The sequence below is a fragment of the Vicugna pacos genome, chromosome 11 (assembly GCF_048564905.1).
Source record: "Vicugna pacos chromosome 11, VicPac4, whole genome shotgun sequence".
NCBI lineage: Eukaryota > Metazoa > Chordata > Mammalia > Artiodactyla > Camelidae > Vicugna > Vicugna pacos.
The window spans coordinates 76,724,429-76,741,348 of NC_132997.1; the positions used below are offsets into that span (position 1 = coordinate 76,724,429).

Sequence of the window (16,920 nt, forward strand, 5' to 3'; positions counted from 1 at the left end):
GAAACCAAATTAAAGCAGCTTTATTGCACATTAAGTACATCAGTGTTTCAAATGCAGAGCCCAACCATGAAAGTGCAGCCAGAGAAGGCAGTCCTGAGACGTGTGGGGACTGGAGAAGAACGGCCTCCAAGCCTTGAGGAGCAGTGTTTTAAGTCTTTCGTTAATATGGCTCCTATTCCAGAACCTATTCTGGTCACAGAATGGATGGTCTAAGCCTTGGGCCGGGGCTCAGTCAGGCTGAGTCAGAGGCCGTTCCCCATAGGCAGTGGTCCCTCTGCTACTATCCCATACCCTAAGAAAGCTCTCAGCAAAAGGCAGTGCACCCCTTCCACCCTTCATAATGCTGGCAGATGAGAAGTCCCTTTTCAAAAGGGCCTACGTTCCTTCTCTTGGTTCTGCTCAGCACCCAGCCCTCATGTCTATGACTTGTTCAGAGGGTGAACAACAGTCAACTCTACCCCAGCCTCTAGTGCTCAGAGAAATACAGACCTGGAAATATGAAGTCAGAGGCAAGGTGGAGGTAAGGTCAGGCTTGTAACCCACAGAAAGGGAAAAAAGTCCCACATGATGGGTACAGCAGAGGTAGACTTGGAAGTAACAATCCTGCTCACCCTCTCAGAAGCCACTTAGAATATCCCTGCGGGAGAAGACACCATGCACCAGGCCCTGTGGGAGTAGTTTTAAAACAGGCTGCGAGAGCCCCAGAAGGCCAGGCATAAAGGGGTAGAGAGCAGGCACTCTGCTGATTTGCAGGCACCAAGCCTGCAGCATCATATACCTGGCAGCAAGAGAAGAGGGCTGAGAAAAACAAACAGAATTTGTTTGGAAATTCCCCTTTCCTGTGGGAAAAAGTTAAGTCACAGTAGAAGTAGCTTCCTGGCAAGAGCAGCTGCCTGGTTTAGATACGCAGCTTATGAGCAATAGTGAGGACAGACTTCAGGACAGGCATGAAGCTGGAGACCTCGCTGAAGCTGCTGCAGCCCACCACCTGGGCATGCACCGCGAGACCCTGCTCAAAGCTTCCTGCATCCACGCATCGAGCAACCTCGTGGAGCCCCGCCAGGACGTGAGGCGAGAGCTGTGGAGGGATTGGCTAATAGGTTAGTGAGCCCAACCTCTCCCCTACCCTGGAGGCACAGAGGGAGAAGGGAGACTTAAGTTCTGGAGTCCTGTCTGGATGAGATGTCTATATTCTGTGGGGAACCCAGCGTTGTGAGGCCTATGGGAAGGGACCCTGGCTCCCTCTGACCCTGGGTGGCAGTGGAAGGGCAGGAGGCGGAGGAGCACCACTGAGTGTACTTACCGTCCCCTCGCAGAGCTTCTCGTATAGATGTTCGAGACGTCGGGCTGCCTCGTCTAATTTCCGTTTTGTTTTCTGCAGGGAGGGAAATGGATTCTGATTCTAGCCCCTAAGTTTAACACTACGTAGGACCACAAAGAATCACGGGACATTAGAGCTAGGATGGTTTACTGCTCCTTCTTTCATTTCACAGACGACGAACTAGAGACCCAAAGAGGGTAAGTGACTGGCTCAGGCTGACACAGTCAGTGAATGAATGGCAGGTTTCCTTAGTCCTGGTCTCACCCTCCCTCCCTGAGGCCTTTCCAAGAGCTAAGTCTCAATGCTGTTGGTTCTGCTACCAAGGAGCTAAACTTCAAACCAGACAAGTCCTCCCCACTCCACAGGGACATCAAATAAGTATAAGATACAGACCGCATGTCTAGGGGCAGTGAGAAGAGAGTCACACAAGGAACTGGTCTACAGCTAAGGGGTCCTGGAACCAGCTGGTAGGTGAGGGGGCATCATAGGGAAGGTTCAGACTCACTAAGTCAGTGGCAGACAGAGAGCAGCGTTGCAAAAGCGCTTCAAAGCTGATCTTCAAAGACTGGTGTTCAGGGGGCAGCTCTTTCTTTTCCATCTTCTCAGGTGGCCGTTGAAGTTGCTGAAGGGGGAGCACAAAGACAAGAGAGAGGTAAGCTGTCCTTCCCATGGCTCCGCTCAGGGCTAGTCCTCAGTGTGACTCAGCATCACACTGGTCCCACTAGAGTGGAGTAGAGCTGGGGAGGGGGCACCCTCCCTCCTCTGCAGTAGGGGCACTTGGTATCTGCCCCCAACCCTGTCTCCTTCAGCCCAGAGCCTGCCTCCAAGAATGAGGCTCATCTACCATGCTCCCTGCTCTTCTACACCCAAGAAGATTTGCAAGAGGAAGGGAACACATTATTCCTGTCACCTGCAGGCTGAGTTCTCCTGGGACTCCAGGGGGAGCATGGCTCACAAGGGAGACAGCGGGCTGCGAGGAAAGGACCCCTCGTGGCTCAGGGGTGAGGCACATAACTGGAGAAGTAATTGGTGCTGGGGGCATAAATGTCTCCGGAAACTAGAGAGAGAGAAAGAAAGGTACATGAGTCTAAGCTGAGAGACTCCTTTTGCCCTCGTTTGAGAGAGTGGTAGAAATTATGAGTGAACAAGGGGACAGAATAGTGAGTGGGGAACTAGGAAGTGAGGAGACTGGTGAATGGATATAAGAAGGAAAGAGGAGGGGGCTGAGGGGAGAAGAGGGAGTGGGGAAAGAGAGAATATGGAATGTGTGCCTGAGAATGGGAAGGTCTGGGTTGCATTCTGTAAGGAACTAGAATTTGGGTCACGGGTGAATGTATGAGGGGGTGGTTGGGGAGAGATGCACTCACCTTTTTCCTCTGGAGGTTTCCCCTGGGCACTGGAGAACTTTTCAAGGAGTCTTGAGGTCCTGTACAGTATAAATATAGAGATATTTAGAGGCATGATCAGGAACACTGCAATTTTTGGTCTGAAGGCCAGCAAAATTATTTTAGCTGGAGTCCACCACTTCTCCCTCTGCAGACCAGCAGACATTCTCTAACCCCAGTTCACTGGCTTGAGGAAAGAGACTCTTGAGGTGGTGAGGGAAGGGGAGGAGAGGGAGGCCATGATCCAGGAGAGGGAAACTACTGAAGAAGACTGACCTTGGTGAGGCGTCAAGGTGCCAGCGGCTGGGAGGACACCAGTGCATGGAGCACTTGGTCCTCCTGGAGGATGTGCCGCGGAGAAGCTAACAGGAAGGGCTGGCGGCTGCGAGCTTCCAGGGCTGAGGCCCGGTGGTCTCACAGGAAGCAGAGGGAGCAGGCGAGGAGTCTCAGGCAGGGAGGCAGAGCCAGGCTGCCTGATGTCCGGGGGTGCCGTGGGTGGAGGGGGACCAGGAAGAGGCCATGTTCCAGGGAACTGCACAGGGTTAGGAGCCTGCACCCTTTGCCCTCCTAACAGCTGCGGCTGAGATAAAGCTGAAATGGAACAGAAACAGGTCATTTGCCACTAAACTTCAATTTGGGAGAGACTGAGAGCATATCAATGGAGAACAAGGCAGCAACAAAAAATCCATAATAATAATAATAGTAATAATAATAATAATAAATGATTAACACATGTGTATGGAGATCTACCTTTACAAAGTACTTTTAAATACATCCCTATTTGCCCCTCAAAACAATCTTGTAGGGTTGAAAGGACCAACATAACAACACTCTCATTTTTTGAAAGAAACAAAGTGACCAGGTGTTTTGCCCACAGTAAGTGATAGTACTGAGAATTTGACTTCAAATTCCAACCTCCTCTCACAAGATCAACATACTGCCTCCCAAATCCATGCTGGCCATGCCAGCTATCTTCCTCCGTGCTCTGCCTACAGAGCTCTCCACTCAGCCACTCACCAGGCCTCAGCCCAGGGCCCAAGGCTGAAGGCTGCACTGCCTGGAACCCAGGTGGCCTACAGTCACTTGTGTTCTGCATTCTAGACCCCGGACAAGGGCTGGGATGGGAAGGTGTCGAGGGCATCACCAGTGAAGACTGAGGTGTAAAAATTCTTGGCCTTGGAGATGGAGTTGACATCTGTGAAGAGAAAAAATGGTCAGCACTTGGAAAGGAAAAGAAAAGTAAGTAACTGAAAATAGAAAAACAACAGAGAAAATGAAACAAAAAGCTAATTCTTAAAAAAAAAATCAAAAAAATTTATAAATCTTTATAAAGACTGACAAAGATAAAAAGAGAAGACACAAGTCATCAAGATCAAGGCTGAAGCAGGGAACCTTACAACAGATCCTGCAGCCATCAAAAAGATAATAAAGGAATAATACAAGTAACTTTACATTCATAAATCTGACAACTTAGAAGAAATGGACCAATTTCTCAAACAACACAAACCACCAAAACAGCCAAAATTCAACATAAAATCTGAATAGTTCTGTAACTATTAAAGGAATTAAATTTGTAATTAAAAACTTCCCAACAAAGAAATCTCTAGGCTTAGGCAGTTTCACTGGAGAATTTTACCAAATATTCAAAGAATTAACACAAAGTTCATATAATTTCTTCCAGAATAAACATGGAACATTTCTAACTCACTTTATGAGGTCAATACTACCCTGGTACCAATACTACAAAATAAAACTACAGACCATGAACTTAGACACAAAAATCCTCAGTAAAATTTTAGCAATAATCAAGTCCAACAATGTATATACAAATAATATACCACAACCAAGTGGGATTTATTCCAGGTCATGAAATATATATCATGCTATATTTAAAAATCAATCAACATAATCTACCATATCAACAGGTTAAAGAAGAAAAATCATTTGATCATACAAAATGATGCAAAAAAATTTTGACAAAATTCAACACTGATTCATGATTTAGTACACCAGGAACAGAGGGGAAAACCTGGTTAGCCTCATAAAGAGCATCTACCAAAAACCTAGAGCTACCATCATACTTAGTGGTGAAAGATTGAATGTCTTTCCTCTAAGATTTTAAGACTAGGGTGTTCACACTATTCTTATTTTAGTACTACAACAAAGCCAGAAAAATAAAGGCATATAGTTTCATGAAAAAAGAAATAAAACTGTCTCTATTCACAGATAACATGATTGTTTACACAGAAAATTCCAAGGAATCCACAAAACACTCCTAGAACTAATAAATGAGTCTAGGAATCTCATTTCTGAGCACTGAAAAGTCACAGGATACAAGATAGACACATAAAGACCAATTATATTTCTATATACTGACAACAAGCAACTGGAAACCAAAATTTAAAATACAATACCATTTGATTTCAAATTGCTCAAAATTAAATATTTATGTTTGAATTGAACAAAACATGTCAAGATCTGTATGATGAGAATTATAAAGTGCTGATGGAGACAGAATTGGAAAGACCTACCATGTTCATGGATGGGAAGATTCAACATAGTAAAGATGTCATTTCTCCCTACTTTAATCTATAGTTTTAATGCAATTCTCATCAATTTCAGCAAGTTTCTTTTTGGACAGAAAAGCTTATTCTAAAATTTATGTGAAAAGGACAAGGCACTAGAATACCCAAAGCAATTCTGAAACAGAAAAATAAAGTAGGAGGAATTACTCTTCCCCATGTCAAGGCTTACTATTTAGAGGTAGTAATCAAGACAGAGTGGTACTGACAGAGGAATAGAAACATAAATCAATGGAACAGAATAAGAAACTGAGAAATAAGTCTATACAAATATGCCCAACTAGTTTTTGACAAGGGAGCAAAATCAATTCAACAGAAGAGAGATAGCCTTTTCAGTAAATGATTCTGGACATCCATTGGCAAAAAAATGAAACTGACCCAAACTTCACACCTTATATAAAAACTAACTCAAAGTGGGACACGGACTTAAATATAAACTGTAAAAAATATGAAACTTATAGAAAGAACATAGTAGGAAATTTGGGGGACGTTGGACTAGGCTAAGAGTTCTTAGATTTGACATGAAAAGCATGATCCATAGAAGGAAAATTTTATAAACTGAATCTTATAAAATTAAAACTTTTCTTTCTGTGAAGGACTCTGTTAAAAATATAAAAAGACAAATTCTTATGCAGTTATACACACACACACAGACACACACACACAAATGAGTACATATAAAACCAGTGAAATCTGAATCTATGGATTATACTAAATGCCAGTTTCTTGGTCTTGGTATTGTACTATGCTTGTGTGGGACACTGGCATGGGGTGTGGTGGGCTTAGGATGCATGAGACTTCCCAGTACATTTTATTGCATCTTCCTGTGAATCTATAATTATTTCAAAATAGAAAAGAGAGGGTAAGAGGGAAGGAGGGAGCGAAAAGACAATGAGCAAGTAGGGAAAGAGAAGGAAGAGGAGGGAGGGGGAAAGTGAAGGAGGGAAGAAAATTAGGGTGGGAATGAAAGGTGGGACAGGATGACCATCAGAATTTCTGCCTTATACTTTATCTACAATCTCCTTGGGTTTTGGTTCCCTCTAGTAAGCTCCGGGTCTCATAAATTAACAGCATCCTATCCATCTGGGCACTGTGGTCAGTTCCCCTACTTCACACATTACTCTAAACCATCACCAATTTTTGTCAATTCTACCTACTAAATATCTCAGATCCAACCTCACTCTCTAGCTTTAGGTCATTTCATGCCCTCATCATCTCTTGCTAATAGCCTCCCAACTGCCTCTAGTCTTGCCCTTCCTAGACACATAGCTAGCCCTTCCCCTGCATAAGACCATTCAATAGCTCCTGACTGCCTTCAGAGTCAATCTAAACTGCTGAATACAGAATGCCAGGTCTCTCCTGATCTAACTCCTATTTGTTACCTCAGCTTCAACTAACTCATTTCACTGCCACAAACACCTGTTCTGTAGCCCCATTAAAATATTAGTCATTCCTCAAATGGGTTTTGCTTACTTTCCCTTCACTGCCTTTGGTACATGCCATTCCCACTGCCTGAGATAGCCCTTCCTTACCTCTTCCCTTGCCTAAATAATTTTTAATCTTCAAGACTTAGATCAAACATCATATTCATTCTGAAATATTCCCTAAACATCCCCCACTCTCAGTAAATTGCTTTCTTGTGTGTGATCTCACAGCACTTTCTCATACCCCAATCATGGGATTCATTAATTTTACTGCAGTTATTTTTCATATATCGATCTTCCCACTAGACTATGAGCTAATTAAGGGCAAAGATTGTGGTTTGTGCACCTTTCCATTCTAAGTGCCTAGCAATTGTTCACTAAACAGTTATTGGAAAAGTAACTGAATCTCTGCTTTATGAAGACAAGGATTTTCACATTTTTTCGACTAATATATTCCAAGTGCCTAAAACCATGCCTGGCACTTGGCAGACATTTAACAAGTATTTCTGAATGAATGAACAAGTGAATTAACACGTAAGGTCTTACCTGGTGAGAAGGCTGGAATCCCAGTCTGTGAGATGTCTCTTGAGAGTAGGGGGTTGCTCCCACAACAACCCGGGGAAAGGGGAAAGGAGGAGACTGCTGGCCCAAGACACCAGAACCTTGGGCATGAAAAAGCCGATCTCTCAGTTGCTGAATTGGTGGCTATAAAAGTTGTAATAATGAAGAACTGTGTTAAGTAGAATTAAAACAAGTGAACATCCTCTCTTAAAAACCTGGCCCCATATAGCATTTAATCTTCAGCTGACCCTCTATACTTCAGCCACCTTAGAGGACTCAAAGGTCTCTAATCCCTGCCAAACCTTCCTCCTTGTTGTTCTTCCTGCCTAGAATGCCCTATATCTGGGAGCAAGCTATTTTTCTTTGAAGGTCCAGCTCAACTGTTTTAACCACTGGGAAACCTTCTTGACTTCTCCAGACAAAGCTAGCCCCTTGCCTGTGGAGTCCCACAGCACTTATTATAAGCTTCTGTTATGGGCATGAGAAATTACTGACATCTGATTACCCTTCAAGAGACTGTGAACTTCCTGAGGGACAAGATCTTATTTATCCTGGGAGCTTCACCATTTAGCATAGTGCCCGGAACAGGGAAGTGCTCAGCCAGTATTAGATGATTGAATGAAATGGTTTGCTCTTTCCACATGGTGCCACTTACCTGAACACAGTCACTGGGTAGGTAGCTCATGGCAGTGACCAGGCTGCCCTGGGCTGCCAGGAGGTTGGCATACTGAGTGACCCTATAGGTGGTGGCAGGCCCTGGGGTCACTCCATCAGGTTCCTGCAGTAGCTCCAAGCTCCTATTAAGGACCATCACCTTCTCCATCAGGTCCTATAGAGACAAAGATAAAGGCAGTCAGCCCTCTTCAAAGCACATTCTGCTCTCCAAGCCCAGGTAGCTCACCCAAGGACTTCTCACTATGGGTATGAGGGTATCTGGCCATAGCTAGGGCCATAGCCCATGATGATATACGAGAAACATGACAGTTAGAGAAGGGCCACTTGCCTTCACCTCCTAGGCTATCTGGGTCTTACACTTTTTGTACACCTCTGCTTCTTCTTTTTGGTTTCTTTATCCTTTATGCTAATACATCATCAATTTCAGATTCTGTTATACTCTTGTTTCACATGTGACTTTGTCCTTTGTCTTCCCATGAGTCTGTAACCCCCACCTTCTCTGGGCCCCCGCAGTGTGTTTAGTACAATTCAGATCCACAGTACTTTTCCTAGAAAAGCTAATAGAAGGCCCAAGCTCACAATTACTCAAATATAGAGTAAACTTATATACCCATATCTGAAGTGGAAAAAACTTATGAAAATTAATACTTAGCTGCTGCTCAGTCTCCCCTGACTGAGAAGGAGGGAAGAATATGATAGAAAGTCTGGGACTTTCTACCCATGGGAGAAAGTCCCAGACTTTGAGGGCCTAGGTACCATAATTCCAGCCTGGGTACCCAGAAGCCTCGCCACTGAAACCTTGATTCCAGCCTGGGTACCCAGAAGACTTGCCTCTGATGTCCCTGCACATGTCTACCACTTGCCTCTCCTGCAGGCCTGGTATGGAGAGACCAGGGCCCTGAAGAGAAGGGGTACCTGGAGAGCCATCGGGGATGAAGTCTGATGGCATTTTGCCCAGCACTCCACTAGCCGCTCCACACTCCCTGAGCACACATAACAGAGTCTCGCTTCAGAGGTTAATGCCCTGCTGCCTTCCTGCTCCATGCGAGTTCCCAATATGTCTGCAGAGAGATGGAAACTTCTTCAATGGCACAGAGTCCCTGTGCTTCTCCTCCTTCTCCTGTTTGAAAATAGCTGGGGAACCATGAGCTTTTGGACAAGGAGCCACAGTGGCTTCAAGACAACACAGAGGCTAATCCTGCTCTGCAGTGAAGGGCAAAGCTCTTGCACCAAAATGTGACAAGAAAAAGTAAAAGAGGACAATAAATAACCCCTCCTAAAAGTAGGGGCATGCTCTGTAGTCCCTGAGAACATGGCCTGGCCTCCCAGAGCTCAGGCTGCTCCTCAGCCTCCTCCCTCAGGGCGTCCACTGACTCCATGCTAGAGTCACACTACTCTGTCCTGGAGCCGAAGACCACCTACCACAGAGCTCAGGGAATTTCTCTGGCCCTGAGTAAGTCAGTAGCAAGGCCAGAGCCTCTCTCCAGTTCTTCATGCTACAGGCACACACCATATCCTTCCAATTCTTCTGTATAACACAGGCTAGCAGCTGTAATGGGCAGAGAGGGAAGGAGGCCATCAGTCACCAACCAGCATAGGCAGCAGGAGTCACAGTGATATGCTAAGAAAAGCCCCTCATAAATAGCCTTCCTGTTGACTAGGGGCTAGGGGTGAGGTAGGGGTGGTTAGAATGGGGGTGGGGGTGACACATCCTCTAAATATCAGTCCCAAAGTGTGGGCATCCACTTGACAAGGTCCAGGTAATCCCCTCCCCTCCTCTCCTGCCTGGTGAGCAGTTACCGGGGTGATTCTGGTTTTCTTCTTGGCCAAGTAGCATTCCTGTGTTTGCTTCAGCAGATCTGTGCCCCCAGCCTGGGCCAGGATGATGGCATCAGCAAAGCGCTCTTCCTTCAGGCACAGCTCCACAGCTGGGCCCAGTTCCCCAAGCAGGAGAGCTTGGCTCAGGAGTCCATCCACGTCTGCAGGCAGAGGCACCCCTCTGCATCAGCCTGCTCTCAGATCCCAGCTTTCTGGCCCCTGCAGGGCCCACAGCCCACCTCCTATACTCTGTATCCCTCAGTCTCCTTTGCCCCAGACAAACTCCCAAGTTTCATTCCTTCACAACAAAACATACTGGGGTGTCCTGGGGTGCCCAGGTTCATGGTAACTCTCTATGGACAGGACCCAACATAAGACAGGGAATCATGAGGCAGTATCACAAGTGTGACAAGTGCTTGCTCCACAAAAAAGGGTCACAGTCATTTAAGCAAGAAGACAGAAGGACAGAAAAAAATACCTTGGTAGAAGGCCTTCCACAGGAAGACCCATTCATGGAAATCTGCAGCCAGAGAGAGCTCTAACTGGTATAGAACCACCCAGCATTTGTGATTACCAGGGAAAGCAGGAGGTCGGGGACAAGAAGGTAATGTCCTCAAGTCCAAGAACTCTGAGCCCACCTACTCCCACACAGAGGGGTCCTCTCCCTCAGGGTCAGGGTACCTTCTGTGGTGGGGATCTCCCATGGAGTCATGTTCTGAGGGACCAGCTCATCAAAGAAGGTTGATGAGGCAGAGGCTTCCTCATCAGTATGTTTGGAGGTCTGTACAAGAAAGGACAGAGGTGGGTCCTTGAGAAATGAACCCAGAAGACAGAGATCTGGCTTAGTAACTCTCTCTGAGAGTGCAATTACGAGTTGGCCCTTAATAGATAAAGCTAAAAGAATAACCAGGTAAGGTTTGGGAAGGGCTCTACTTCATGTTTAAAACACAGCTCCATTCCCAGTCCAAAAGCTTATGGGCTCTGTGTCACATTCTGGTTCTAAGAGAGTGAGGAGTTTGAAGACTTCCACAGAAGCTGAGCACTTACTAAGACCAAAGCAAAGGGCCAGAAAGGGGAAGATACCCTAAAGGCAAGTTTTCTGTGCTACCCTAGGTCAGGCTGGTGGGGCTCCTACCACACCTGGCTGCAGAAGGCCTGTTGTCTGATACATTTGAGGTCATCTCCCTTGGGCAGAGGGCTCTCACCCAGCCCAGAGTCACTCTTTAACCATGTGGCCACCTGCAAGGAGAGACCTATGAGTACCACTCTTCCCAGCATTTAGTCAAATAAGCATTATGCTTTCTTACTATCTGCATACCCCACCAACTGGACCCTCTAAAATCCTTGAGCTATTTTCCTGGGAAAAAGCCTGATCTCCAGAAGATAAAATGCTCATATATGCATTAGTGAAGCTCAGGAAGAGGTGTTCTGAGATGGTTTCCACTGACAGGATTCTCTTCTCTGCATCAAGCACATGCTTCTGACTTGAAAGCACCTTACCTTCTTCTGAAGCTCATCTTTACTGTATCCTAGTAGCTTTAGGAATTTCATTCTGGAGTCTTTTTCTAAGGTCACCTAAGGAATGACAGAACACCAAAGTCTCCATTAAATGAATGTGAATGACCCTCTCCTGCACCAGCTGGACATCTGTGCCAGTGTATCCTCAAATAAAGTTCTTTGTACTAACAGAAGTGCCCCTAAAGCCAAGACCATCTCTCTCTATTTCTCCCCAGATCTGATTCCTATTGGGCTGCATGCAGTTGTGTTAACAAAACCCTTTCCCTCTTCTGCATAAGAATTGGACATTCAGTTGACTTCCTGCTACCCTGGTAACCTGATAAAAGTATAATATCAACTATGCTTCTAGGCAACACTGCTTGTCACTAGTAAATTGTATCTGGACTAGGACTATGTAAACCATTGATAATTGATGTGGACACCATGCTCTGGGCTTCCCTGATTGCAAGGACTCTTGTAACTAAACAGATCCACTACAGGGACCTAGAAGCTATGCTTATGGAGTTTGTACAAGAGATATTGGCTCTTGTGGGCCTGAGGCTTCTATACCAGGGCAGTTTGCACACCAGTCTGATGTATATCTCATCTTCTTGCACCTGAGCTGCCTTCTGGTGAGCTGAAAAAGATAATGCTAAACTGCTGCATGGGCTGTTGCAAGGCCTCCCACAGAAGAGAACTACCTGATGCTGCCCTGTTGACAAGCTGTGGTTCCTGTCCCCTATCCTTCTGAGGAGACTGATGCCAAGTGAGTCTTCAGTAGTCTTGTGAGTCTAAAAGGCTAGGTGAGAAGACTCCTAGTGGAAGTTGCACAGATACAGCAAGCAAAGCTTATCCACTCAATGCAGTGGGTTAGATGGCTTGGAGCCTTCATTTATCTCACACTGAATCACGAATTCTGACTACAGTCTTTCTCATGGTTTTTCAGGGCCCCCTCCTTCTTCCATGCTCTTCCCTTGGAAATGTTCATCCATACTCAGCTTTGGGACCATCATGATGGACAGCTCTTGGGTAGATTTTAAACCACACTCCCCTCTGTCTTATGGGCACCACAGCCTCCTTTGTTCAGCACAGTAAAGGCTGATCAATCCTTCTACTCTTTCCCACCCCACCATTCCTGGAGCTACAGCCTGTATCCTATTTATAACAAAGGAATTATTTCTTACTCTTTTCTTCCCACATCTTTTTCCAGCTTCACTCTGCAGTTGATGATCTTTCTCAAATTCTTTTCTCCTTCTCAGATCCCTGGTGTTTATTTTTATAAAGTTCTACTATGTCTGAAGCACTGACTCCAAGTTCTTCTCAGACCCCCAGGACAGATCCTGTCCTTCTATTTGCATTCTTCTCTTTAATCCCAAAGACTTTACTAATCCTCTCACTGCCTGTCCAGTTATTTCTCTTTCTTCCTTCAGCTCTCTCCTCTCTTTTGCTCATTTCTTTTGACAGGTAGAGCATTCATCCTGGCATCATAAGCAACTTGAGATTAAATTGGCACTGGAACTGAAGCCATGTCTTCAGCGTTGAGTGGGACTTGAGCCCTGAGTCCCACCACAATGACATGCCTTGTGTTACATGAAACGACTCAAAGCCTTTTGATGACAATGTACCCTTTCCAGCTGATTTTCCTTTCCTTTCTCATCCTTTCTTCTCCCTTCTCATCACCTTAACTGCCCTGTGGCATGGCACTGTGAAAGCCCTCAACTTGGCTCTGGTAAAGTATCCAGGACACCAGCAACAGCAGAAAAAAGGCAAATGTCACTTGTACTCATCAGCTTCCCTAGCCATAAATGGTCTCTGAGTCTCTGGTAAAGAGTGGAAGTTCTGTGCCCAGGGGTGGATGCTATGTAGGAAAAACTCAGTGAGGGTTAGGACCTCTGTAATCTGGATCACAGTGTGGTTGCTGCCAGAGGGTGGGGTTGACAGAGGCTGAAGAACTTTGGGGAAATACTTCTGAGCAGCCAGCCTTCAGACTTCCTACCTTCAGGAACTGCCAGAGCATCTTTTCGCTTTGTAGTGATGCTTCCTGGATCTTGTTCTGACAATAATTCAGGAGATTTCCTGAACCCAGGGCCTCCTGCAGCTCAGCTGACCGCAGCAGGAATTCGGATTCTGTGGTGACCTGACTGATGAAGACTAGGCGGAGGCAAGGCTGTGGCACTTGACGTGCAGGAGTGCTGGGGAGGCCAAAGGTAACCAGCTTTCCCCCAAACTGGTGAGGAATAACAAGAAAGAGAAAGGTCAAGCCAAAAATTAACACCAAGTCAGGATCACAGGGAAGACTATCTATTGGTTGACCCTAGGATAGGAAAACAATAATACGAGAACTCCTGGGATGGAATAGGATCTGGAATTGAGTAGCAAATGTGCACCCATCCCAAAACCACCTCTGCACTTTCAGCACCATCAGCTTAAAACTTCAATACATGATACTCATCTTTCCCTCACCTGTCCCGGTACCACCATTCTCCCAGATACCTGGACTAAACTCCTTGGCATTATCACAGTCTTTGTACCCAGCATAGCCAAGCAACAACAAAATCTTACCTCTTCTTGTTCAGTGTTCCTCATGCAGGCCCCCTCTGTCCCATGCCTAGTGCTAGCACACCTAGATTATTGGAATAGGTTGCTAGCCTCTGGGTTTTTCCTCCTCCGTCCCAAGCCTTAGACCACCACCCTATACCTGGTGCTACTCAGGAGCTTGTACTGGTTTCACAAGGCCATGGGAGAGAGCTTAAGTTCCTCTGCCTATAATCCACAAAATCTTTCAAAATCAGGGCCAGTATCTCTCCCTGCTCACTTATGTGATTACTCCGCATCCCCAAAGTGCCCTGTTCATTCCTGCTTCTGTGCCTTCACTCACCACAACACTCTGATCTGAGCATCCTTCTCACCAAATTAGGTACTTTATATAAAGCACCTGGCACAAAAGCAGAGCTCAGGAAAATTCCTTTACTCCAGCAGTTCTTCACCTTGGCTGCACTTTAAAACCATCTGGGAAGTGATCCAGAGTCGCCAGGCTGTACCCCAAACAAAAAAATCAGAAGCTCTGGAGGTGGTACCGGGCATTGTTTTTCTTTTTTTTTAAGTTCTTCAGGTTATTCCGATTTCAGCCATGCTCTACAACTACTGCTCAACCATTTACTACTTCCCTTCCTAAGACCCTCTACTTAATGAGCTTTCCCAGTCAGAATTCTTCTTTTGACTCCCAAGCACAAAAATCTACACCACAGAGTGCACTAAATAGAACCATCTTAACTTGTGATTTGTATAATACTTGATAATTTTACAGAGTGTTTGCATATATTCTTACTTGAGGTTCATGTCAGTTCACTAATGTAAGCTTGGCAGGTATTATTATTCCTCTTTTACAGATAAGAACACTGAAGTCCTGAGTTAAGAGGCTTGCCCAAGGTTACCCAGCTGATAAGTGACAGAGCTATGATAAGAACTCAGGTCTCTTGACTTCAGAGTTTTCACCTCCCTGCCTCTTGAGTGTGTTTGCCTTACCTCCCTAGTAAAACTGTCCATTCTGAAAACAAGCAGCTCTACTACATCTGTTTCTAATTCAAACTTAATAATTAAAGCATTGTGCTAGGTGCTTTAGGGCCTTGCTACTGCTCCTTAGACCAGCAGCAAGGGTATCACCTGGGAACTTGTTGGAAAATCAGAATCTTGGTCCCTACCTCAGACCAAATGAACCAGAATCTGAATTTTAACATGATCTCTAGGTGATCTGTATGCACATTAAAGTTTGGGAAGCACTGTTTTAGGGATAAAAATGGATAAAACATGGTCCTACCCTCAAGGAGTCTAGTACTTAGTAGGGTCTCCAGATCCTATTTATGCATATAAGTAGCTTTAGTACAGTCAGTACAGGTATCACTCCAGGAGTACAAATCTGTGAGATTACAGAAGCAAGGTCAAGTTTGATTAGGGTTAGACAGGCGTCATGGAGGGGGTGGTATTTAAGTGAGGGAACTTGAAAGGCTGCAGTAGGATTCAGTGCTCAGAAGAGAAGCTAAAGGGTAAGGTACAGGGGGAGGCTGCAGTTATCTGTAGAACAGAAGGTAGTCCTATGTAGCTGGAGTAGAGCGAACACATAGCAATAAGGTGGGAATAAAAACTGGAGGTAAATGGGGCTCTGTGTACATCTGGCTTTGAGTCTATAAGGTAATGAAGATCAAAGGTTTTGAATAGAGGAGAGGATGAAATCAACAATTTTTTCTTTCATGCTTTGCATTCACCCTTTTCCTGCTTTGAATTCCATGCCTGGACTCACTACCATTCTAGATATGCAGAGGTTAGAGAAAAATCAGATGGAATCTCAGACAGTTCTCCATAACAGAGGTCTAAGGCAATTGATTCCTTTCAGATAGGACTGGAACAGCAGGCAGTGTGAAGGGGTAGAGAGGGAAGCTACAGCAACTCTCTGAGCAGTAAAGTGGGACCTGATCTGAGACACAGGCAATGGGAATAAATCTCTTACAGAATGCAGCTCCATGATGGGCACACAGCAGGCTTAACACATACACACACACACACACACACACACACACACCACAACACAACACAACACACACTACACTTACAGCAAATGAAACGCCTGCTGGTCTTCTCATCCATTTGGGGGGTTTTTTCAGGGGAGGTATCAATGATGCTTGGGCCACTTGCTCTGGCACCTGCAACGGTGGGAGAGGCTGGCCTTTGCTGAAGGAAGAAGAGATCTGAGGGCAAAAGGACACCTGCATCATCAGGGTGAAGTGGTGGCTTAGCCAGGAACTCCTACAAACTACATTTTGGAAAGGATCCTTGAGGTACCCAGTCTGGCCCACAAAGGCAGGACTCTCATACTCCAGGGGACTGGTAGTGAGAACTCCCATGCAGTAGGCTCTTTTGGAAGACTACTGCATCCAATGTTTACAGTGGAGTGTAACACCAAATGGATTTATAGGAGACAGGGAGGTAAGACAGTTCATACTTCCAAAAATAACAAAGGATTCAGGCATGGAGGTCCAATTTCCCTGAAATACCACAGGGAACATCCAAGGTAAAGGCCTCCTTTGTATTGGGTAGAAACTGATATCCTTCTGGGAAGATGGGTGCTGGAGCAAAGGTTCATCCCTCCCCAAACCCAGGGCTCTGGTTGCCCAAGTCTCCACTTCTTCTCAGGCCATATGTCCTCTCTCCCCTTCAAACAGAGACAGCCCCTTTCCCTAGCATTCTTCAAACCTTGTCAGCCTGTCTCATCTGCTGGACTTCCCAGCTCCTACCCATCACAGAGTACAAACTGATCCAGCCGTCGAAGGAGGCAGCAGAGAACACTGGAGGATCCCGAGGGCACCACTGCACATCAAAGCACCAGCTGCTCTGTGTAGGTAGCTTATATACCACCTAATATGAGGGAACACAACCATTAGGGAAGTCCTGACTTAGGCAAGGCAACCCAGAATACATAGGTGCAGCTGAGATTCCCCTCCCATCCCAGCATGCCCACAGAAGGGCCAGACTACCTCAGTGCTCCCCAGGTTCCAGCACAAGATCTGGTTGTCCTTGGCACTACTGAGCAACAGCTCAGCATCAGCCTGGCTCCAGGACACTGACAAGATTCCCCTAAAAAGGAAAGGAAAGAGGAACTAACA

General features: G+C 45.7%; 1 protein-coding gene across 8 annotated transcripts in view; it reads right to left on the reverse strand.

The window, feature by feature from the left end:
- SEC31B (SEC31 homolog B, COPII coat complex component) overlaps nucleotides 1–16,920 on the reverse strand; it is a 28,908-nt gene continuing 11,988 nt past the window's right edge. For 3 of the 8 annotated variants that reach the window (XM_072971762.1, XM_072971761.1, XM_072971766.1), the window contains 19 exons: nucleotides 16,792–16,891; nucleotides 16,511–16,672; nucleotides 15,871–16,005; nucleotides 13,260–13,490; nucleotides 11,267–11,341; nucleotides 10,907–11,005; nucleotides 10,448–10,547; nucleotides 9,749–9,927; nucleotides 9,371–9,497; nucleotides 8,864–9,009; nucleotides 7,929–8,102; nucleotides 7,259–7,417; nucleotides 3,724–3,901; nucleotides 2,983–3,297; nucleotides 2,689–2,747; nucleotides 2,232–2,378; nucleotides 1,827–1,943; nucleotides 1,304–1,375; nucleotides 1–1,093 (listed from right to left, as the gene is read on the reverse strand). In XM_072971762.1, coding sequence (XP_072827863.1) covers nucleotides 899–1,093; nucleotides 1,304–1,375; nucleotides 1,827–1,943; nucleotides 2,232–2,378; nucleotides 2,689–2,747; nucleotides 2,983–3,297; nucleotides 3,724–3,901; nucleotides 7,259–7,417; nucleotides 7,929–8,102; nucleotides 8,864–9,009; nucleotides 9,371–9,497; nucleotides 9,749–9,927; nucleotides 10,448–10,547; nucleotides 10,907–11,005; nucleotides 11,267–11,341; nucleotides 13,260–13,490; nucleotides 15,871–16,005; nucleotides 16,511–16,672; nucleotides 16,792–16,891 — 2,770 coding nt within the window. In that variant the 3' untranslated portion in view covers nucleotides 1–898. The remainder of the gene's footprint in view (nucleotides 1,094–1,303; nucleotides 1,376–1,826; nucleotides 1,944–2,231; nucleotides 2,379–2,688; nucleotides 2,748–2,982; nucleotides 3,298–3,723; nucleotides 3,902–7,258; nucleotides 7,418–7,928; nucleotides 8,103–8,863; nucleotides 9,010–9,370; nucleotides 9,498–9,748; nucleotides 9,928–10,447; nucleotides 10,548–10,906; nucleotides 11,006–11,266; nucleotides 11,342–13,259; nucleotides 13,491–15,870; nucleotides 16,006–16,510; nucleotides 16,673–16,791; nucleotides 16,892–16,920) is intronic. The other 5 variants (XM_031682725.2, XM_031682723.2, XM_072971763.1 and 2 more) reach the window with 4 other exon arrangements.